The sequence below is a fragment of the Hordeum vulgare genome, chromosome 2H (genome assembly GCF_904849725.1).
Source record: "Hordeum vulgare subsp. vulgare chromosome 2H, MorexV3_pseudomolecules_assembly, whole genome shotgun sequence".
Lineage (NCBI taxonomy): Eukaryota > Viridiplantae > Streptophyta > Magnoliopsida > Poales > Poaceae > Hordeum > Hordeum vulgare.
The window spans coordinates 657,223,321-657,245,954 of record NC_058519.1 but is presented as its reverse complement, the minus strand read 5'-3'; the positions used below and the strand labels follow the sequence as shown (position 1 = coordinate 657,245,954).

The 22,634-nt window shown below is 46.4% G+C and overlaps 4 protein-coding genes and 1 non-coding gene across 5 annotated transcripts; 4 read left to right on the top strand and 1 right to left on the bottom strand.

Annotated features, from left to right (window-relative positions):
• Positions 1–956: 956 nt before the first annotated feature.
• Positions 957–3,034, top strand: LOC123428499 (serine/threonine-protein kinase ATG1t). Its single transcript, XM_045112716.1, has 8 exons — positions 957–1,223; positions 1,301–1,421; positions 1,568–1,626; positions 1,735–1,799; positions 2,143–2,236; positions 2,316–2,396; positions 2,490–2,601; positions 2,705–3,034. Exons 1-8 carry the CDS (start codon positions 972–974, stop codon positions 2,755–2,757), a joined length of 837 nt encoding a protein of 278 aa, XP_044968651.1. The 5' UTR covers positions 957–971; the 3' UTR covers positions 2,758–3,034.
• A 982-nt stretch (positions 3,035–4,016) lies between these two features.
• Positions 4,017–7,192, top strand: LOC123428498 (putative pentatricopeptide repeat-containing protein At3g15130). Its single transcript, XM_045112715.1, has one exon. It carries the CDS (start codon positions 4,329–4,331, stop codon positions 6,435–6,437), a length of 2,109 nt encoding a protein of 702 aa, XP_044968650.1. The 5' UTR covers positions 4,017–4,328; the 3' UTR covers positions 6,438–7,192.
• Positions 7,193–7,594: 402 nt separating this feature from the next.
• Positions 7,595–7,681, top strand: TRNAY-GUA. Its single transcript is given in 2 exon segments — positions 7,595–7,631; positions 7,646–7,681. It is a non-coding gene; the product is annotated as a tRNA-Tyr (tRNA).
• A 724-nt stretch (positions 7,682–8,405) lies between these two features.
• LOC123428496 (3-isopropylmalate dehydrogenase 2, chloroplastic-like) lies at positions 8,406–11,980 on the bottom strand. Its single transcript, XM_045112712.1, has 11 exons — positions 11,733–11,980; positions 11,507–11,636; positions 11,259–11,370; positions 10,680–10,755; positions 10,464–10,552; positions 10,132–10,218; positions 9,695–9,811; positions 9,495–9,602; positions 9,353–9,406; positions 9,091–9,243; positions 8,406–8,758 (listed from the first exon to the last, which is right to left on the bottom strand). The coding sequence occupies exons 1-11, from the start codon at positions 11,938–11,940 to the stop codon at positions 8,696–8,698; spliced, it is 1,197 nt and encodes a 398-aa protein (XP_044968647.1). The 5' UTR covers positions 11,941–11,980; the 3' UTR covers positions 8,406–8,695.
• Positions 11,981–12,014: 34 nt separating this feature from the next.
• On the top strand, positions 12,015–14,059 carry LOC123428497 (UPF0235 protein C15orf40 homolog). Its single transcript, XM_045112714.1, has 3 exons — positions 12,015–12,192; positions 12,266–12,354; positions 13,404–14,059. The coding sequence occupies exons 1-3, from the start codon at positions 12,030–12,032 to the stop codon at positions 13,530–13,532; spliced, it is 381 nt and encodes a 126-aa protein (XP_044968649.1). The 5' UTR covers positions 12,015–12,029; the 3' UTR covers positions 13,533–14,059.
• Positions 14,060–22,634: the final 8,575 nt, after the last annotated feature.

Genomic DNA, 22,634 nt, shown 5'->3' with positions numbered 1-22,634 from the left:
ATATATGGATTGTTGAAGATGCTCTTAGGATGCTTACGCGTATGTTAGTCTTGTTGTATAAGACCAGCTTGCCTCGGGCCCGGCTAGACATTGGCCGACGGACGTGTCTGGGCCGGCCCACAAAGCACGGCTATTATTAGGCCAAATTTGGGCCCGACCGCTTTGCTTATTATATTCATTCTCACCCTCACACCGGCCTGAACCATAAAATCAAGTCATATAAAGCTCTTTTTCGAATGGAGGGAGTAGATTTTAAAATGCAGGCAGGTGTTAAAATGGTCACAAAGAAAGAGTCAATTTAACATCATCAGCAGCGCCGATTGATTTGGTAGCACGTGCGTGTTCGACTCCTGACGCCACTCGCATTATAAAGCTCTTTTTTTCACACGCACACTGGCAGGTGTGTCCTACATAGGCATCACGTATTTCCAAGTATCATGACCGTAATGAAGGACTTTTCAATTTCAGGACTGTGTTGGTCCAGATCTGGCCAAACGGGCCGAGTAAATGGGCCGGCCCAACAGCCCGCGTGCCTGGCACGACACGGGCTAATCGTGCTCGGGCTCGGCACGAAGCACGTCTCGGGCCGTGCCTGGGCCTGGAGGCTGGGCACGTGTGCCGACACGGCACGACCCGTTTTTTTAATATATTTTTAGATTTTTTTATATATATATGTAAAAATATGACCCACTAGACCCATAAGCCTAAAAAATGAGGCCCAACATGCTAATCGGACCGACATGCCGGCCCGTTTAATAGTCAGGCCGTGCTTGGGCCTGAAAGCGCAGCCCACGGACCGGCGCTGCCCGACTAATAAACGTGTCTGGGCGGGCCGTGCCGTGCCAGGCCCGATTAGCACGGGCCGTGCCGTGCCGGCCCGTTTGCCAGGTATGTGTTGGACCAAGGAACTTTTCATTCCAATAACTTTTTTTTTCTGTCTCGCCTGGTACGGGGCTTCCAGTTCGTTCTCGATGGCAGGGAGGAGCACGGAAGCGCCGGCGACGGTGGTGGGCGGCTACGAGCTGCGCGAGCGCCTCGGCGGGCGGGCCCCGGCCACGTCGGTGTGGCGCGCGGTGCGAATCTCGACGGGCGCCCCCGCGGCGGTGAAGCAGGTGCGGCTGGCCGGCCTCCCCGCCCGCCTCCGCGACAGCCTCGACTGCGAGCTCCGCTTCCTCGCCGCCGTCAGCCACCCCAACATCATCCGCCTCCTCGACGTCATCCGGGTACGACCAACCCTAGGCCTCCCTCGATTGCCGGAGCCTGTCGTCTTGTACCAATCGAGCATTTTGTCCTGCCCCAGACCCCGGGCTGCATCTACCTCGTCATGGAGCTCTGCGAGGGAGGGGACCTGGCGAGCTACATCGAGCGCAGCGGCGGCAGGGTGGACGAGAGCGTCGCCAGGAATTTCATGAGACAGATCGGTACCAATTGATCCTATCATCCATTAATTCCCCCAATTGTTCGCTGGATCTTTGTTTCCACTAGTAGTGACAGCAGCATCTTAATTTGCCACCGTCGATTCCATGTCATGTGTGAAAACTGGAGCTTGCCCTCTTGTGGCTGGCAGGGGCTGGTTTGCAAGTGCTACGCAGGCACCATGTCGTCCACCGGGACCTGAAGCCTGAGGTTCAGGGAGTGAAGAAATCCCTTGTTAAATTATTTGTTTATAGTGCTTCCTAACTAGGTTGAGCTGTTAATTTTGAATTGATAGAGCTGTTGAATGGATTGTTGCAGAATATCCTACTCTCTTGTCGTGGCAGCGATGCGATGCTCAAGATATCCGATTTCGGACTGTCCAGGTATATATGTTCTTGGATTGATGATAATTATATTAGTTTTAGTCCTGTATATATGAGTAGTTGTAGAAAACGAAAATATGCCACTCATCCTAGCCGACCTTTCTATTCTTTCAGTCAACTGCGAAATCAATCATTAGACTTTTTCCAATATCTATTAGCTAGCTACTGAACCACATCAGAGTAGCAGAAACCAAAAATATGTAGTGATGCTAACATGGTGGAGTCGATTCAGCATGATAAGTAAGGCTCGTTAGTTAGGCGGTGATAAGTAAGGCTCGTTAGTTAGGTGATCGAGTTTCTGGGCAAACAGAAATCTAGTCACATTTGTTGCTGTTTACTATAGGGTTCTTCATCCTGGGGAGTATGCAGAGACAGCCTGCGGTACCCGCTTATACATGGCCCCGGAAGTCATGCTATTCCAGAAGTACGATGACAAGGTATGCTGTATATATGCTCGCGTGCCCAACATTGTTTTGACACAACGAATGGCGCCAATCTGAACTCTCCTGCGTGCAGGTAGACCTGTGGAGTATCGGCGCGATCCTCTTTGAGCTCTTGAACGGCTACCCGCCATTCCGTGGTAGAAGCAATGTGCAGGTGCTGCCCTTTTACTCGCCAATGGTGTTCAATCATCCTATCAGAAACTTAGACTTCACAACATTCCTTAGCTCACACCGTTCCTTTCTTCAGATGCTTCAGTGCATAAACAGAACTGGCTCCCTTCCGTTCTCACAACTCGTGGTGCCCAGCCTGCATCCTGACTCCATCGACATATGCACCAGACTACTATGCACGAACCCAGGTCCGCCTACGCTGGCTGGTCATGCCACCTCTTCCGCCAACCAAAATGCTGAAACTCTGAATGGTTTACATAGCTGACGTCTGGACGGCTGTTTTGTTTTCAGTGAAGCGGCTGTCCTTGCAAGAATTCATCAACCACGGCTTCCTTCGACCATAGATGCCACACTGAAACTGAAGAGGATTTTGGCTCTGCGCTGCAGTATCATCTGATGCATAGGATCCGTTGGCTTGTTTGTGCTGGCTTCAGATAGTGGCAACATATATAGATCTGAATGTTTGTACTTTAAATCATCCATGTACAGTTTCGTGCCATTTAACTGTAGCCTGTAGGACCTGAAGCTTAGGAGTGGCTGATTAGTTTACTGTGCTTGACTTACTGTATGGAAAAATGTAAATGTGAATATAATTTAGAAAGAAAAATGACAATTACTATATTTTGTGTGGTTCTGGTTTGCAAGCAATTGCCTATGGAGATGGCCTGGGCGAATAAGCAACTTCCTGCTGCGAGGAGGATCGTTCTTGCCGATTAACCCTGACAGAAGAATTCACTGCTACTCCCTCCTTTATAAATATAAGATTTTTTTTAGAGATTTCACTACGAACTATATAAATATGTATATAGACATATTTTAAAGCGTAGATTTACTCGTTTTGTTTTGTATGTATTCTATATTGAAATCTCTACAGAAGTTTATATTTAGGAGCGGATAGAGTAGTTTTGATCTTTCCTGACTTCGCTTGTTTTCATGGAATCTGAGAAAAACAATATTCCCTCCATTCATGAATATAAAATATTTGGAATATTTCAATGTGGACTACGTATGGTCTAAAATGACCGAACAAACGCAAGGCCCTGTTTGGAACCACAATAGATTATAATAATCAGAATTATGAAGATAGATTATATAATCCGGTTTATAAAAATAATATAGGTGGGCATGTTTGAAGGCCAGATTATATAAACTATAATCCAGGTTTTACCATTGTATGATGACATGTTTGCCCTCTGTTTTTTAGCTGCGAAGGTAATAATCTAGGTGGACATGTTTGGAGGACGGTGACGGTGGCAGTAGATAATTAATTATCTCCAAGTTTCCAAGGGTAATGGCTCATTAGTAATTCATAATCTGATTTTAGCTGGGGTAGAGTAGATTATGAACTTTTAATAATCTGGTCATCTAGTTTTATAAACTACAATATAATTTGTCATGTTTGCAGACATAATAGATTATACAAACTTGATTATATAAACTGGGTGGTTCCAAGCAGGGCCTAAAACGTGCCTATATACAACTGTTTTAGTGTGTTTGTTCATTCGTTTCAGTTTGTATGTACTTGAAAATTACGACACTTGTTATGAATCGGAGGGAGTAGGGGAAATCTTATTGAAACATCTAAAACATCTCATATTTGTTAACGGAGGGAGTATCAAGTATGTGGCCAACACCAGCTACTCTGAAAATAAAATCATGCCACGCACTTCAAAATTCCATTTGAATATGGCCTTGAAATTCACGTTCCATCACTTCAGAAATTACAGAGAAGAAAATACCGCACCTGTCGCTCTCCCTCTTCCCTTTCCCCGTCCGACGCCACTCCTAGCGCGCACTGGACGCGCCGACGACCGGCGCCGGCGTCCCTCCACATGCTGATCTCGCCGCGATCTCTCATTGTCCGGCGGCCGTCTCCGCAGCGCCGTCTCCCTTCCCAACTCGCCCCGCGAAGCCGATGGAGCGGCGGAGGATGCTCGCGGACCTCCTCCGGGCAAGCGCGAGGGGCCCGGACCTCCGTGGCGGCGCGCAGCTCCACGGCTCGCTCACCAAGCTCGGCCACGGGTCGGACACCATGCTGGGCAACAACCTGGTCGACATGTACGCCAAGTGCGGGAGGCTCGACGCGGCCGGCCAGGTCTTCGACGGAATGCCCGAGAGGAACGTCGTGTCGTGGACGGCCCTCATGGTGGGGTTCCTGCAGCAGGGGCGCGCCGGGGAGTGCCTCAGGCTGTTCGGGGAGATGCGGCGGGTCTCGGAGGCCGCGCCGAACGAGTTCACGCTCTCGGCGACCCTCAAGGCGTGCGGCGTCATCGGTGACACCTGCGCCGGTGTTCGTGTCCATGGGGCTTGCGTCAGGATGGGGTTCGAGGGGCACGGCGTCGTCGCCAACTCGCTGGTGCTCGTGTACTCCAAGGGCGGGAGGATTGGCGATGCGCGGCGGGTGTTCGATGGTGCCGCTGCGTTCAGGGACCTTGTCACCTGGAACGCCATGATCTCCGGCTACGCGCACGCGGGGCAAGGCAGGGACTCACTGCTCGTCTTCCGGGAGATGCAGCGGCGAGGTGACGAGGATTGTCAGCCTGACGAGTTCACCTTCGCGAGCTTGCTGAAGGCCTGCAGCGGCCTTGGCGCGGCTCGCGAGGGCTTGCAAGTTCATGCGGCCATGGCAATCAGAGGGTTCTCCACAGCGTCCAATGCCATCCTTGCTGGCGCGCTGCTTGATGTTTATGTAAAATGCCGGTGCCTGCCAGTGGCGATGCAGGTGTTCGATCGGTTGGAAAGGAAGAATGCCATCCAGTGGACAACGATGATCACCGGGCATGCACAGGAAGGGCAGGTGAAGGAAGCATTGGATCTGTTCCGGCGGTTCTGGAGCTCCGGCGTCCGTGCTGATGGGCATGTCCTCTCCAGCGTCGTCGGTGTGTTTGCAGACTTCGCCCTTGTGGAGCAAGGGAGGCAGATGCACTGCTACACAGTCAAGAACCCGGCAGGGATGGACGTGTCAGTGTCCAACTCCATCGTGGACATGTACCACAAGTGCGGGCTGACCGACGAGGCGGAGCAGCGGTTCCGGGAAACCCCGGCAAGGAACGTCGTGTCGTGGACAGCGATGATCAACGGCCTCGGGAAGCATGGCCATGGACGCGAAGCCATTGACATGTTCGAGGAGATGCAAGCAGAAGGCGTGGAGCCTGACGAGGTGGCCTACCTTGCCCTTCTGTCGGCGTGCAGCCACTCTGGCCTCATCGACGAGTGCCGCCGGTACTTCTCAGTGATCCGACAGGACCGGCGGCTGAGGCCGAGAGCAGAGCACTACGCGTGCATGGTCGACCTCCTTGGCCGCGCCGGGGAGCTCGCGGAGGCCAGGGACCTCGTTGCGACGATGCCGATGGCGCCCACCGTTGGCGTGTGGCAGACGCTTCTCAGCGCCTGCAGGGTGCACAAGGACGTCTCCATAGCCAGGGAGGCGGGTGAGGCCCTCCTGGCCATGGACGGCGACAACCCGGCCAACTACGTGATGCTGTCGAACATCTTCGCAGAGGCCGGCGAGTGGCATGAGCACCAGCGGCTGCGCGATGCCATGCGGCGACGGGGCCTGCGGAAGCAGGGAGGGTGTAGCTGGGTGGAGGTCGGCAAGGAGGCGCACTTCTTCTACGGCGGCGGGGACGCCACCCACCCGCGCGCCGCCGACATCCGCCGCGTCCTGCTGGACGTGGAGAAGAGGATGAGGGAGCAGCTCGGGTACAGCCCGGGCGCGGTGGTCGGCGATGGCACACAGCTGCACGACGTGGACGAGGAGTCGCACGCGGAGGGCCTCCGGGCGCATAGCGAGAGGCTGGCCGTGGGGCTGTGGCTGCTGCACCATGGCGACGGTGAGGAGGAGGAGGAAGAGGAGGGGAGGAGGGAGGTGCTGAGGGTGTACAAGAACCTGCGGGTGTGCGGCGACTGCCACGAGTTCTTCAAGGGGCTGTCGCGGGTGGTGGGGCGGGTGATGGTGGTCAGGGACGCCAACCGGTTCCACAGGTTCCAGGACGGCGCATGCTCCTGCAAAGACTACTGGTGACACACATTACACAAGTCACACTGGAACACACACCTCATAGGCTGGCTTGACAAAAGGGAAGAGAAACACAAACGGCTTTACCAACGAAATGCCAGAAAACATGGCCATACTTTTGGTTTGTCATCAAGATATTTGGTCTGCCTGCAGTTTTGCAGGCTGCGGGCAACATACAATCTGATCTGATCTGATGATGGTCCTTTCTGGAAGGAGATTTGGGAATTGGCTGGCCATATCTCCAACTCCAAGTGAGGCTGAGCATTTGATGTGAACACCGATTTGGTCACGGCATTCTGGCAGCGTGATCTTGTACGAAAATTAGGAGGCGCGGATCGCTTGTTTTCGAAATGTAATAAGCTCCTGGAGGAAGGAAGGTGCCATTCCAGATTGCTTTTGAATTGCCGGTACGTCAGTTAAAAACGGAGTCCCCAGGACCTCGCATCGCCCTGGATTTTTCTTTGGCCTTGGTGGTATGTCTGGTCGCAGCAAAATGAATGTTTAGTTAGTAAGTGTGATGAGCAACTTCAGCATATAGGTTAGCCAGTACATTGCTGAATTTTACTTGGGAAGGGGGAATGTGCAATACCCGGGAGAGTCGAGTTCTTGTTGGAATGGACTGATATAATGCATTGGCCTGCCTGCAACTAGCCGGTATGCTGACACTATCCCTACTGTGTTGCCGCGGTTAGCCAAAATGTTTCATGGCGGTGGGCAGCTTGACCCCCTGTAATAAACCTTTCAATTTTTCCTTGTCTGAATGAATCTGTTTAGACTGCAACAAAGGGGGCTGAGAATTGATTCACATTAGCCAAGTGCGTGCGTTGCCGAATTCACTTGAAATCTCGGCTCAACTTCTTCTTGGAGCTCACGCTAGATTTTGTTGCATCCTTGTCTGAATCAATCTGTCATGGCGTTCCATCTCATCAGATAACCTGATCTGATTTGCTGAACCGCATCCTGTCCGTCGGTTACTTTTACAATGCCTGTAATTCATGTGCAGTTTTCGGAAGGAAAAAAATAGTACTCGTGTTACTGCATCCCAGTAGAGAATGGCATGCTGAACTGAGTTGCTGCTTATGTTCAGCCTAGGTTATTAGGCAGCACCGTTAGACTCCGGGTGACTAGCTATCAAAAGATTACGGGAGATTCAACACCACAAGCCGACCTTAGCTCAGTTGGTAGAGCGGAGGACTGTAGTGGATGCAGATTAAATCCTTAGGTCACTGGTTCGAATCCGGTAGGTCGGACATTCTTTTTCTTTTTTCCTTTCTTTTTTATTTACTCTTTACAAAAATGTAAAATCCTCTTTCGTTTCGTCCGAGAATCTTTTAGGTTCACACAAAATCACATTGGAATTGTTTCTTCTAGCAATCTTTTTAAATATTGGAATAAAATTATGGTTGGAGATTCAATTTCACCAAGCCATTTGTAATCTGCTGCTCATCGGACCATCACATTGGAATTGTTTCTTCTACCAATCTTTTTAAATATAGAAAATGATCTTCTCAAATAGGGAATAAATTTATGGTTGGAGATTCAATTTCACCAAGCCATTTGTAATCTGCTGCTCATCGGACCATTAGATTAGCCCCCCCCCCCCCCCCCCCCCCCCACCACCACCAATGTCTGATGATTGCTTCTGTTATCCACTCATCATGACGTAATAGCAAGAGAGGATCGACCAATGTCAGAAATTCACCCACAAATGCAATCATAAGGTCCATTATAAGGTTGGATTTTTTTAGCATTAACACTTTTATCTTTTCATACCCCCAAAAAATAAATCCATCTTCCACTTTATTTACTTTTGATATACCTAATGAATCCATCTTTGGAACCTGCTGCTTAGATTACTTCTTTAATTATCCCAAAATCTGATTTTATCCACTCGTTTCTCCAAGATACATGAGATGACATGATTGATCAATGACAGGAATTTGCCGACTCATCACAAATGACAGTGCCAAAATATAAATCAAACTTCCGTTCCATTCCATCCAGGTGCAAAGGGAACCATCCCCATTTTTCTATCCATGGACACAATTCATTCAATCGAGGCACACGAAAATCATTCCGACGAGCAATGGAAAGGGAAAAGGCGACTCATCCGCTAAATTCCTGCACTGAACTACAAGGGCGGAAGCAGACAAACAGAAACAAAATCACGCAATCTAGGGATGAGATTGATCCTAGGGCGCTTTCGACCATCCCATGTGGCATGCTTGGTACACCGTCCATACCGATGTCTATCAGGTTACTGTTTACTTCTGCGACTCCAGAGCCTTCAGGACTTCCTCTCCCATTCGCTTGCATCCAACCAATGTCTGCAGCACAAGAACATATAACTATGTAAGTTCGGGAAAAAGAGGAAACAAGAGAGCAAAAAGTAGTGCTTGCTGATGAGTATATTCCACACAACCAGTGTCACAGGTCATAAGTTTGGCAGGTTATGGAAAAGAGGACGAAAGTCTTCTATCTGTCAAACTATCCAAGTACTTGTAATTGATGTGCAAGTAGAGGTATACAACCGTACGAAGCAAATGAATATTTAACTATTTGTTTGACAGGAACGTAGTCATTGGATTTCTCTTCAAACATAAATGTAGAAAATATTCAGTGCAGCAACTACTGAACATGTTGCATAGACTAATCTTACCGTTCCAGGAGAATATATGTCCCCAGTTCGGAACCCATTGTCCAGTGTCTCTGTAACCGCAACTTCGATTCTCTTTGCAGCACTTTCTACGCCAAGGCCATATTTCAATAGCATTGCCGCACTAAGAATTGTAGCTAATGGGTTTGCCTTGTCCTGCACTCAGCAAATTGTAGAAGGGAGCAGAATTTTGAACAGAGTTAGATAACAAAAGGCAACGTAGTAGTATCTAAAGGATTCTTCTGAAGTTAGGGGCTATGTCAACCTGGCCAGCAATGTCAGGAGCAGAGCCATGAATGGGTTCAAAAAGACCCGGTCCCTGTACAGAAAAAGAAGATCCTTGATAAGCGCTTTACTTCCAGCAATTTCAGCATAAAATAAGTGCGTCTGAAAACAACTTATGTTACCGATTCGCCAACACTGGCAGATGGCAGCATTCCAATGCTTCCTGTGATCATTGATGCTTCGTCCGATAATATGTCACCAAAAATATTGTTTGTCACAATCGTGTCAAACTGTGATAATGAAGGGAAGGGAATACAGGAGGTCAGCACATCTCCATACCGCTTAGCTCTGGGTGAGATAAGTTACATACAAAGAAACAAACCTGTTTGGGATTCCTAACAAGCTGCATTGCAGCATTATCAACGTACATGTGTGAGAGCTCAACGTCAGGGAATTCGGAAGCTATTGCAGTCACTCGTTTTCTCCAAAGCATAGATGCCTGCAATAGCGTTAGGGAAAAATGATGCATTAGACTCGGCAAAATGATAGGTCATAATCATTGCATCCAACTAAATATTTAAGAAAGAGTTACAAAATATTAAATATAATATTGTCTCGAATATGCCCTATGGCTCAGTTCTAATTTCCATACACATTTGGAATTTGCATAATATTTAAGAAAGAGTTATAAAACATTAAATATAATATTGTCTCGAATATGCTCCATGGCTCAGTTCTAATTGCCATACACATTTGGAATTTGTATAATTCATAATGTTTGGGACAACTGATTTTTTTTGGATTCGTATGATCAATTACCTCAAGCACATTCGCCTTGTCCACCGAGCATAGTTTCCCTCCTCTCTTGCGAGCAACCTCAAATGCAACACGGGCAATACGATCGATCTGGGGATAGTGTTGTTGAAACAAATAGTTAATGCACTATATTAAAAAAAAATGGTATCAAAAATCTAATTACACGTGTTCTTCCAGAAAATACATCCTGACACCATAGAGGAAAGAAACAGAGAAACAAAATGATTAACAGATTTAGCCATGTTTATGCCATCGGGGGCAGCAGGGATTATCATTCATTCAAGAAATAGTTTATCAGGGAGATGATTGAAGTACAAGAGGAACAGTGGAGTCACCTCAGCAACTGAATATATTTCAGTGTTGAAGCCAGTTTCCTCTCCCTTGTCATTGGTTCCAAATCCCCTAGGTTTGCCGAAGTAGATCCCTGCCATGCAGAATAATAAAATAACAGCAGAAGTTTCAAGTTTCATCAGAATGCACCTAGAAATATATAGATCGGCAAGGAAAGAGGAATAACCAGACATGTTCAATTGTAGTTTAGTCAACATTACCTCCAGTAAGCTCTCTAACAACCATGATGTCAACTCCTTCAGCTACCTCTCTCTTCAAAGTAGATGCATCTACTAACTACAAAAGTGTGAGGCCAAAGAGAGAAGTAATTACACAGGGAACATATGACCAAATCAGCACATTATTGTAAGTATATAACCAGTAATAAGTACAAGTCCTTTCAGACCAAATTTTGCAGCTATGATTTCCTTTGGTAGTATTTCATATTTTTATTGCTTATTTAAACCATGTATTGCTAGTACAGATCACATCGGGACACAGGAGACACTCAGCTTTCGATACATGGCCTTGGATGCAACATAAGTGATCTAGGTCATATAGTTCACTAGCTACCTAAAGTACAAAAGGCAGAGTTTTGAGTAGTACCATTAGAAAAACAGGACAATGTTGTCAGTACTAAACGAAACAAAGAAGTTGATCCACTACTAGTACAGATTAAGCCGGGATGCAGGACACACTCTTGATGCCTTTGATACATGACCTCAGATGCAACTTAAGCCAAATAGCTAGCTAAAGTACCAACTGCAGTGTTGTCGAACTAAAATGACACGTTGATATACCTGCGGTAACACAGTGGCTGGCCGCAGATTGGCAAACACGCCGAGCCCGGCACGGATGTTGAGCAGCCCCGTCTCCGGCTTGAGATGCTTCTCATTGTTATCCCACTTATACCTGCAAGACCAAATCATCATTGCCTCCAATTACTGAAAGAAAACGCAGGCGCACACCACTGATTCTGACCAAAGCAAATGCAACACAAAGCTGGTGCCACCGTGGTTGCAGCTAAAAACAGCAAATTTGCACTCACCCTCCAATCGCGCCTAGGAGGATGGCGTCCGAGGCCCGCGCCGCCGCGAGCGTCTCGTCGGGGAGCGGCACGCCGGCCGCGTCCAGCGCCGCGCCTCCCATCAGCATCTCCTTGTACCGGAGCTCCACGCCTGCGACGCAAGGAAAACAAACGGGCTACCATCATCGTCGTCACCCTGCTAGTGGCATTGGGCGACGCCGAGCTGAGTTCAGGCGAGCTTGCTTGCCTTCCTTGGAGCCGGCGGCGGAGAGGACGTCCTTGGCGACGGCGACGACCTCCGGGCCGATGCCGTCGCCGGGGAGGAGCGTAATGCTGTAGCTCCTGGCCGCGGCGTAGCACCGTACGGAGGCCGCCGTCGGCCGCGCGGCGGCGCCGGCGCCCCGCCGGCCGGAGAGGGCTAGGGTTCTGAGCGGCGTGGCTTGGAGCTGAGTCATCGCGCTGTGCTGAGGATGGTCGTCTCCTGGGCCTCCACTGGATATATTGTGCCGATGGACTCCGGCCCGGCCCAAGTGAAGACCCGGAGATGGCTCCAGGGAAGCGAGGCAGCAAGGCCAAGGCCAAGGGGGCCCCGGCGCCGGCGCCGGCCGCCGGCGGGGAGTTCCCGGGCTGCCTCCGCCTGATGCCGCCGTCCACCGTCGCCATCTCCGTCCACGCCAAGCCCGGCTCCAAGATGGCCACCATCACCGGTCCGTACTCCGCCTCCCCCCCCTGGTCCTCGGCCCCCATCCTGCTCGACACGCTAACCGTGATGCTTTGCAGAGATCGGCGAGGAGGCCGTCGGCGTGCAGATCGACGCGCCGGCGAGGGACGGGGAGGCCAACGCCGCCCTTGTCGACTTCATCAGCTCGGTAATTGAGCGCTTCCCTTCCCGCGGATACACAGTAGTAGCTCACTGTTCCTTTGATCTAGACGAACTGCCCACCTAGATGATGAATTGCTAGTTCCATTGTATTGCGTGAACTAGATTGAAGAAGGTTTAAGGGAGTCGGCATTGGTTTGGGAATCAGGAGAACAAGCTGAGGGCGTACACTAGTATGATTTGTTTCAACTTACATTGTTACCAACTGATGGCCTAAGATCTTCTCCATTAAAGTTCAGACTTAAAGCATGTTAGAGAGTGTTGTTGAAGCATATGACACAAGTAGACCGTCGAGGGGCGAAGCTTGTGCCCTTGGAGATGTTTGGTGTTCTTTCTTGAGTTTTGAATCTCCTTTATTTTCCCTGGAGATGGTAGGACATTTTAGCCTTTGTGTTACTGGGGCTGCTAGTTTTGCTTCTTTGGCCATTTTGCTTCAGAATCGGCCATCTTAGATTCTGTTTATAGTTGGGGTGTTCAGTAGGAGGAAGATAGCATCCAAGTTCAGTGAATTTGATACCTGTGTCTGTATGATTCTGTCAAGGGCAATTCAAGCATTTGAACTTTGGTTGATCTAAGACCACAAATAACTCCGCTTCTTTCTTTTAACATAAAATCTGAAGAATCCAGTGGCTGTTTGCACCTAACTGCCACTATCACCCAGGGGTTTGTTGCTGCTGAGCAGACAGTTACAGTCCATAATCCTACTTGCACTATGGCTTAGTATCTTGTTTTATCTCCTACTGACCGCATTAATCCGGTGTCAACCTACAATTCAAGGAGACAATTCCATGGACAAAAATGTCAACTGTTCTTTGTATAGTGCCTTATTGGTCGCTGATTGAGGCAATAGGCGCATTTTACAATGTTTAGCTTCTTAATCAAGAGGGGCTAAACAAACTGCTGCGCTTGTGCTGGAAATACATTCACTGGTTTGGCATGATAATATAATAGCACAGATGAAGTCGATCTTTGATATGCTTCATTTTATTTATTCCATATGAAATCGTGAAAACCTTGTGTAAATGTACATGTGCGCAGGTGCTTGGGGTGAAGAAAAGAGAAGTGTCCATCGGCTCCGGCTCGAAATCGAGGGAGAAGGTCGTGCTGGTGCAGGATGCGACACTCAAAGGCGTCTTCGAGGCCTTGAAGAAGGCGTGCTGCCCTTGATGATGTATGTTAACCGCGAGTACGTAATATAACCTGGCTGAGCAGAGTGTATCAGCTGTAGGAACCGGTGCTCTTTCTCCGGTAAAAATCGGAGCGAACCCAGTAAAGAGGCTGAAAACTTGGACACCGCCAGTCTTGCCCCTGAGATGGTGATGGATGGGGAACTGCTCCTTTGTTTTCTGAAGAAAGAGTAACGGTGATGATGTATGTATAGTGTGCATGACAGGCTGAGCCTCATGACATTTGTTGTTGTCCGTCAGATCAGATGGTGCAATTAACAGCCATGGGTATGTTATGTGTTGTTACAAACACATGCGCCTGTATGTGTTGTTGAAGTATGTGAAATAAGCAGTGCTGAACCGACTGTCGAAGATATGACCGGCGAAGCATGATCTACTTGGAGATGTATCTCTATTTTTTTTCACTTTCTGAAGCATTGCAGTTCAGTATTAGGATTGGGATTGTACTTTGTAGAGATTTTGCTTCTTTGGCCATTCTGCTTAATATGTACTCCCTCCGTTCCTAAATACTTGTCTTTCAAGAGATTCCACCGTAGACTACATACAGATGTATATAGACATAATTTAGAATGTAAGTTCATTCATTTTGCTCAGTATATAGTTTATAGTTGAATCTCTAAAAAGACAAATATTTAGGAACGGAGGAGGTAGGAGGTATATTCATGGACAAAAAAAATGGCAGCTGCATCTCGGAAACAGTGTGGCAGAATTGATGTTACAATCACCACATCAATATTTTCACAGGGGTTTCAGAAACTGGTAGATCAAAGCTAGCGGCAATCATGTTGTCACTGGGCTCCACTAGAAACATTTGACAAGCGGTCTCGCTAAGAGCATCTCCAGCCGTTAGGCACCCCCAGGGGCCGAAATAGCGCCGTCTGGGGCCCAACCGACGAAAAAAAGGCGTCCCCACCCAGCCGTTCAAATGAGGAGAGAGAGAGATATAGATAGTGAAGAAATATTATTTTTTACATGCATATGGTGGGGCTAGCAGAAAAAGGGAAGAGAGAGAGGAGAGAGGCTGACCGGTAGAGTTTGTGCATGCAAAAATAACGTCAGACGCCACCAAGCCTTCGCTGGGGGGCTAGGTTTGGTCTATGGGGGGCTAGGTTTGGTCTATGGGGGGCTAGGGGTAGTTTTGGCCAAATCCGGCGTAAAACAACATCCTGAAGGCACGAGATGATTTATTTTTTAGCGTCGGCGATTAAAAAGGCGCTTGGGAGGGCGTTTTCGGGGTGCGGTTGGAGATGCTCTAAATCTCAATCGATTGAGATTTGGTTATGTCTCAATCGATGCTACATTCCTAGGATCATTGAGGTCTGTGCGAAGTTTTCTTTTTCATATTTTCTTCTTTCCTTTCATACATGGTATGTCACTGGACTAAGACTTGGTTAAATCGACTTAGCCACACTCATGAACAACTGACAATAAAATCATTCATAGAAAGTATATTACTTGGTGTTTAAATGACAAGTTAAAATCATTACTAGCTGGTTGAACGGTAATCAAAGTTGAAAAATCTGTGACAATATTTGTTCCGTAGTTACAGAGAAACACGCATCAGTTGAACATATATAGATGAACCCTTCTTCTTTGGAAACCAGCCGAAAATTGGAGAGGTATAGATTCCTTGTTTCCTTCTTTAGATTTGATGTTCAACATATAAACAGGCTTGCAAATGTATTGATTCATCTTTGCGCTAAGCATGCTTGCTGGCTGATGGTCATTGAGAGTTGATTTGACTACGCAATCTCCTTTCCTGATCACCGGCCAGTTGGCTGATTGCGTTAGGAGAGAAAAAGAAGAACATGGCCGGGCCAGCTGCATTTGCATGTGGTTGAGGTCTTGAGGAGTGTTAGATTCGAACAGCCGGCTCTTTTGTTTTTTGGATCGATGAATATTAGAAACATGCTAAACATCCGGTAGTTTCGGATTTAAATGTATGATTGAATTCATATTGATCTAGATGCATATGTCAAAGCGAGCAGAGGAGGACATTTGGTTTACTTTTATTCCCTTTTCTTAGGAAAAAGGGCGGACATTTGATGACTCTATTTAGATGATCGGCTCCGGTATCCTATCTGTGGACACCTCTATGGACATTTGGTGCGTCTGTCTTCATGATCTCTCGATGCGCAGAGGCCGGGACTTTGTCTCATTTTCGAAAAAAATCACGATTTCACATGGATTTTTGAATTTACAAGTAATAAATAGCATATTAATTAAAGCGTGAATCCTCTTTGCACCAAAACATGACAAGCTCGGGAACAAGTTGGCTCGTCATAGTCATTGATGGACAAGTTATTGGTGTTTATCAAGATGACTTTTCCTTGAAAATCATTCATAGAAAACATGACTTTTCCTTGAAAGTTATCGGTGTTCAACGGTAAAGGAAATTGAAAACATGTGACAATTCTTCAGATGGTCCCGTGCGCACTCTAGTAGATTAATCAATCAACAAGCCAACCCGGACGATAAGTACTGTACCTAGGTAGAGAGTAGTGTCCAGCAAGGCAAGCCAGAGATTGGGACGTTTCAGCCTCACTGTTACTTGACCTATCGATTTTGCTTCTTTGGCCATTCTCTACTGTTAAAGCAGGATGTGCGTCGTGATGGTTCAACCTCCCAGCGAATCCCACCTCACGATCCCTCCTCCCACTCCCGTCGCCCCACTGGTTTTTTCAATATCCTCCAAAAACCCACGACAATTAAACCAGTTTGACTCTCGTCGCACCCCTCGATCGTGCGGTAAAAAAAACCAATCCATCGCGCACGCGCGAGCACGATGTGGTTCAACCTCCTTTGATAGCTTTCCCAATTACCTCGATCCTGATCCCCTCCATCTCGTGAAGCACCCACGATCTCCACTGTCTTCTGCCCACGATCTTCCATCGAGGAGCAAGAAACCGGAATCGAGGCGGAAGGGATTGGCGGAGGGATGCGCGGGCGCGGTCGCAGATCTCGCGGCCCGGCGGCTCACCAAGTCTCCGGCGCGCGGCGGGCTAGGAGGCGGCTCCGATGGGGAAGTCCCCGGCCAAGTGGCTCAAGTCCGTGCTCTTCGGGAAGAAGACCTCCAGGTCTGCCTCCACCAAGGCCAAGGATTTATCGGTATGTCAATACTTGGAGGTCAAATTTGATTTTTTCGGAGGATTCCACGGAATTGCCTGCTATGTGACTGCAACTAGAGAGCAGAGATCTGCTGGCTGCAACTGATGCTTTTGTTGTTTTCCATGTGTAGAAGGCCGGGAGCAATAGAGGGTATGTGGCTGTCACACAGGAGCCGGGGTTCTCGGAGAGTTCCCCGGTGATCTCCGAGCCGGTGCTCGTTACCCCGCGCAACAATGACGCAGTGCCGGAGGTTGGGAAGGGCGAGAATTCCAGCTCGCAAGGCGAGGCGGTTGTGCAGCACGAAGTGAACCATGATTTGGATAAGCAGAGCACTGGCGGGTCTGATGTGCTGTCCAATGATCCGGAGATGTTGAAGGAAGAACAAGCATCGTCAAGGCCCAAGCTGCGTTCCGTGGTTACCATGCTCTACCGTCTCTGCTCGGCGCGCCGGAACAAAGAACGTGTTGTCAGCGCGGGAGCCGTCGTGCCGCTCGTGCAGCTCATCGGCGAGCGCGGCACCGGGACGTCGGAGAAGGCAATGGTGGTTCTTGCCAGCCTCGCGAGCATAGCCGGTGGCCGTGATGCTGTGGTGGAAGCCGGTGGGATACCCGCACTGGTTGAGACCATCGAGGACGGCCCGGCGAGGGAGAAGGAGTTCGCCGTGGTGGCTCTGCTGCAGCTGTGCTCCGAGTGCTCCAGCAACCGTGCGCTTCTCGTTCGAGAAGGGGCCACGGGGTGTTTGCGCTCCTTTTCTCTGAATTTTGCCTCAGACAGCAGCAGTAGCACGGTCACGGACATGATCAGCAATGCTATCTGAATTTTCCCCTTGTGAATTTCTCTCCTGTCTATACTTGCATTTTTTTCCTCTGTCTGTTTACGTCATCTAGGTGCGATTGTGATGTGTATCTTTACGCTTTCAATATTGGCACATTTGGGGATTGTCCTTGTGACTTACTTCCTGCAATGCCCTTTCCACCAGGTGCTAAGGTTGGACGCTGCAATCCGTAAGGAAGAGAAGGAGGCGACTTCTGCAGTTGAGATGTGTAATGTAGATGGCATAGGCGGTGTGGTCATTGATGGCAAAGCGGAAGGAAAGAGAAAAAGGAAGAGGAAACGACGTGGTGACGGTGAAATCGAGGAGGAAAATGACATGTCGTGAGATGCAGGCTTTGGCTAGAGCACGTGGGCTCAATGCTAATGGGGGCAAGAAGGATGTTCTACAGAGGTTGCTCTCCAGCCCTGCTACTTCTGTTGTGGATTGTGGTATTCAGGACAAGAAGGAAGTAGCAGAAGGTTTATTTGTCTATTAATTTCCTTATATTGGTTCTTGAGTGGTAGGATCTGAACTTTACATGAGTATTAACTGTTCACTGTGTATTGGTGCAGATGATGATGGGAAGGTTGAGGAGTTGAAAAAGGAAAATATAGTCACAGATGTGATGCTGGATGCAGCACAGTTACAGTGCATGAGCTACCGGGAGCTGCAAGATTTGGCCAAGGCACGAGGACTCGCGTCGAATGGGATCAAGAAGGATGTTATTGAGGGGTTTCTATTAACCCCTGCTAATTCTGCAGCAGTTGCTGATGGTGGTTTCCAGGACAAGAAGAAACTTGCAAAAGGTTTGTTGATCTATTAATTTCTTGTATTGGTCATCGGAGGGTGAGGTTTGAACTTTACTCGTGCAACAGTTTTTTGGCATGGTCGTTTATGTATTTTGTTGGTGCAGGTGGTGTTGGGGAGGTTGAAGAGGAGGTGAAAAAGGAGAAGATTGTCAAAGTTACGAAGAAAGGTGCTGCAGTGCTGGATGAGCACATCCCTGATGATATAAAAATGACCTATCATGTATTGCAAGTGGTGCGTGAGTTCATTATTGTTTTTTTTCTTACCCATATTGTACCGTGGATGTGTGCACTTCAATTGAAACCATGGTTCACTGAACACCTACTTCCTGTGCAGTATGCATGATGGGTGAGTTCAGAGCAAAAGATGATCTCTCCATGAATGTCAAACTTAAACAATCCCTCTAACCAAATTTAATATTCCCATTCATATGGTATCTAATGCATTACATCATGTTCTGGTTGTCACTTTGGCTATAAATATTCATAGATGTGATAGACTATGGCGTCACCCAAATATACCAGCTTAGCAGGCCTAATATACCATGTGTTAAGAGAATAGACCGACAAAAAAATTGAATGGCATCCTTCATGTATCGTCTTAGTATTCATTATGCACAGTAGCTACAAAGCATTCATATTAGTATTCAGATGTACAGTAGCTACCTTGAACAATTATATGTTCTTTCTACTATTTTTTTCACATCTTCGTTATACATATTTTATTGCAGGGTGATGAGATTTACGATGCCACCTTGAACCAGACTACTGTTGGAGACAACAATAATAAGTTTTATATCACTCAAGCATTAGGTTCGTCCTGCAACTACAAGTCACTGTTGCTTACTAGCACCAGCACCAGGAATCTATGAATGATGGGTAACATACAATGGAAAATTAATTAGTGTTTGTTAACTGTAGAATCTGATGCTGGTGGAAGCTTCATGGTTCTCAATAGATGGGGGAGAGTAGGGGCACGAGGTCAACAAAAGCTACATCCCTGTTCAACAGGAGACGAAGCAATATATGAGTTCGAAGGAAAGTTTGAGGACAAAACTAAGAACAGTTGGTCCAACCGCAAAAATTTCGAGTGTTATGCAAAGAAATACACATGGCTTGAAATTGACTATGGTGAAGTCGACAAGGAAACAATGAGATTTGGCTTTTAATACTTCTGATGATCATGTTTGCATAGACCAAGGTTGCAGAGCCTTCGAGCTCGATTCCGCCAGGCCCCCATAATTTAACCTCTCCCTCGATCGTTTCCTTGCATTTTTTAAGATTTGCATTAGGCGTGTATGCATGTAAAGCTAGAGGAGATCTACACAGTATGAAAATATGCCTATAAATCATATGTGATGATGTGCAGATGAATGAAAGAGTGGAGAAGCTAGAGAGATGGACGGACAAGGAGAGGCTGAAAGAACAAAGTAAGGTGGAGCACACATAGCTCTTCCGCAAGTTGAATTCTAATCTGAGTTGCTGAACATAAAACGGAAAAGAAAATTCTCAAGGCTGTCATGAACGCCAAGCCTCTTTGAGGTTCATGTTGTAAGGTCATTTGAATTTTAATGTATGGTAATTCCGTGTATTCTGAAAATAATTCGGCACTTTTATTTTTTTATGAGTCATCTCTCTAATATTTGGCACCAACACACTCCTAGCAGGAATGTGATCGATGCTACCGCCCCACTCCTCCGGTGGTCCCGGTGCCACAGTCTCCTGCATATTACCATGAGTCATCGTTGTATCATGCGTTGTCTCCTCCAGCTGTCATGAAAGCAATTTTATGCAACACACAGATCAGGAGAAACAAATGCACCGCCTAGGTGGAACATTTGTGGTATTAGATCTTAGATTAAATAAGGACCTTAGTTTGCATTCATTGACTGACCATGCTTCTGACCAGCAGTGAGAACCACTTGATCTCGAAGCTCGATGTCATCGATGGCTACTCCGGCAATCGATATATGTGGTTGGTATTTATCTTAATGCATTAGTATTGTGGTAAATTTGTCAATTTGTTCATCCTTTTCAGTTCAAAAAAAATGATTTGTTGTTGTGTTTAGAGGTAGGAGGAATTAAGGTTTGTTTATGAAGTTGGATGAATTTGAAGGTTGGTTTTTAGGCTCACCATTTTGTGCATAACATAATTTTAGCAAATCAAGAGCCGAGCGAGGCGACATTCAGTTATTATAGTTTAAGTGTTTAAGGCATTTGATTCCATCTTTTGATAAAAAAGACACTATCTAGCTAGCACCTTTGCACCAAGACCATAACTTGGAGGTTTTGGAGAGATGGTCAAATGGTCAGGTTTCGGTTTTCTAAAACAAAATTAGATGCATGTAGGGTGACTATCATGTTGAGATAACACTACTTTTTGATAATTGATTATCTTTCACTTAATTGGCTCTCTTTTACATAGTGTACCATGTTGCAGAAAACATAATAATAATATTGTTTCTACGGTGTTGATTAAGGTCAGTATCGTTTCTTGAGGCTGAAGCTCTCTTGCGGGCATGTCATTATTTTCGTTGAGCCTTACCACTATATTTATTTGATGTATATGTTTCTATAAGAGTACTTAGTCTTTGTGCTACATGTTGGACGGAATTAAATTTCTTATGTGCTACAACATGGAATGACTAATTAATAGTTTTACTAGGCTTTCTTGGCAACCACTCTTTCTACGTATGCTGAACATTTATTACTCTCGGTTCTTTACATTGTTCGATCTTGAACTATCTTTGTCTGGTGTGTCTAAGCCAAAGTGAAATTATATTTTTTTAAGAGATATTTCTTTAATATGAGCAATCGCGCTTGCTTCTTATGTCCCTGTTGAATTGTGTGCTCATGATTTTTTATCAAGATAGGCCTATTAATTAAAAACTAAAATGCGAACCCGATTCATGTACAAATATTACTTTCAGGACAAATCATTTTCTCTTAAAAATATGGTGTATCGTTATGATCTTCACTTACTTTTTCTTAATTTATCGCAAAATATTACAGCTAGGGGACAAGTACTCACGCTCGCAGCTTCACTACCAAATGCAAGTTTGTTGGAAAGACAAAGAAATGCCAAATTAAGTTGAGAGTTGAAGCACACAACACACAAAGGGATTATTGGAGGGTTGCATGGAGGTCATGGGAGGAACAAAGTGTGAGTAACAAGCCAACATTTTGGCAGTGTGTCTGGAGGTACCATGCTTCATGAATGTTTGATGCACTAGATGGGATGTGTGGGAGGTAGCTTCGTAGTTTATGTCTAAGTTCTTTTAGCCAAGCAATGTATAATTCATGATATGCGAGGATATTTTTTGAGTAACTCTATGCAAGAATGTCATGTGTGCTGGGTTTTTTCATGTGTATTTTTACTTTGGCTATGTGTTGTATGCATGAGACAACCTTTTTGTAATATGCCTTTTTCTCTCACATGAAGAAAAACCTTGCACCTGTTTTACTTACTAGCACAATAAATAATCATGGTGAATGTTGTTGTAGTACCACTTAATTTGTTTCCGGTACAGTTCACTAATTCTTTTGAGTATTTCACTTATTTTAAAAACGGTGTGTCATGTTTTTGCCTGTAATTTTCTATCAATGTTTCCTGAATTTTGATCAAGCTGTATTATGTGATTAGTATGTGCTTTCTATGGACAGTGGACATGTTGGAAGGTAGCATTTTTATGGAATGCATCTTATCTTTATTTGTAATATGTGGTTTACAACCATGTCATTTTTAAATCATACATACAATGGGTTATCGTGTCTCGCGGTCCGTTTCATCCATTTGCTATGTAGTGCACAAAAAGTAACCAACAATGCTAGGGCAAGTAGATGAAGATAAGACTACTAATAAAATACTCAAAGAATGTTCAACTGACCAATGCTAAAACAGGAGACAAAAAGAATTATTTCATTCAATAAAAAATGGGTACAAGTATACAATTTTGAATAGAAGGTTTGAACAAACTGGCGAGACTGAAGATCGATGGAAAGTGGGGTGAGGATTAATGTCTTCTTTCTAGGAGAGGATAATTCTAGATCGATGGAAAGTGGGGTGAGGAGGAATGTATTCTTTCTAGGAGAGGATAATTCTAGATCGATGGAAAGTATGGTAAGAATAATGTTTTCTTTTAGGAGAGGATAGTTCTGGAGACACAATTATTGTCGAGAAGAGTGGACATGAGATAGAATCATGATAGCTTGTTTGACAAATATTGTTCACTTAAGAAATGTTTCATATCTATATTTTATCACGTGGCAACGCACGGGCATTCGACTAGTCTGCTTAATATGTATTCCGGGCTCAACGAAGACTTGGTTATGTCTCAGTCGATATTACATTTGT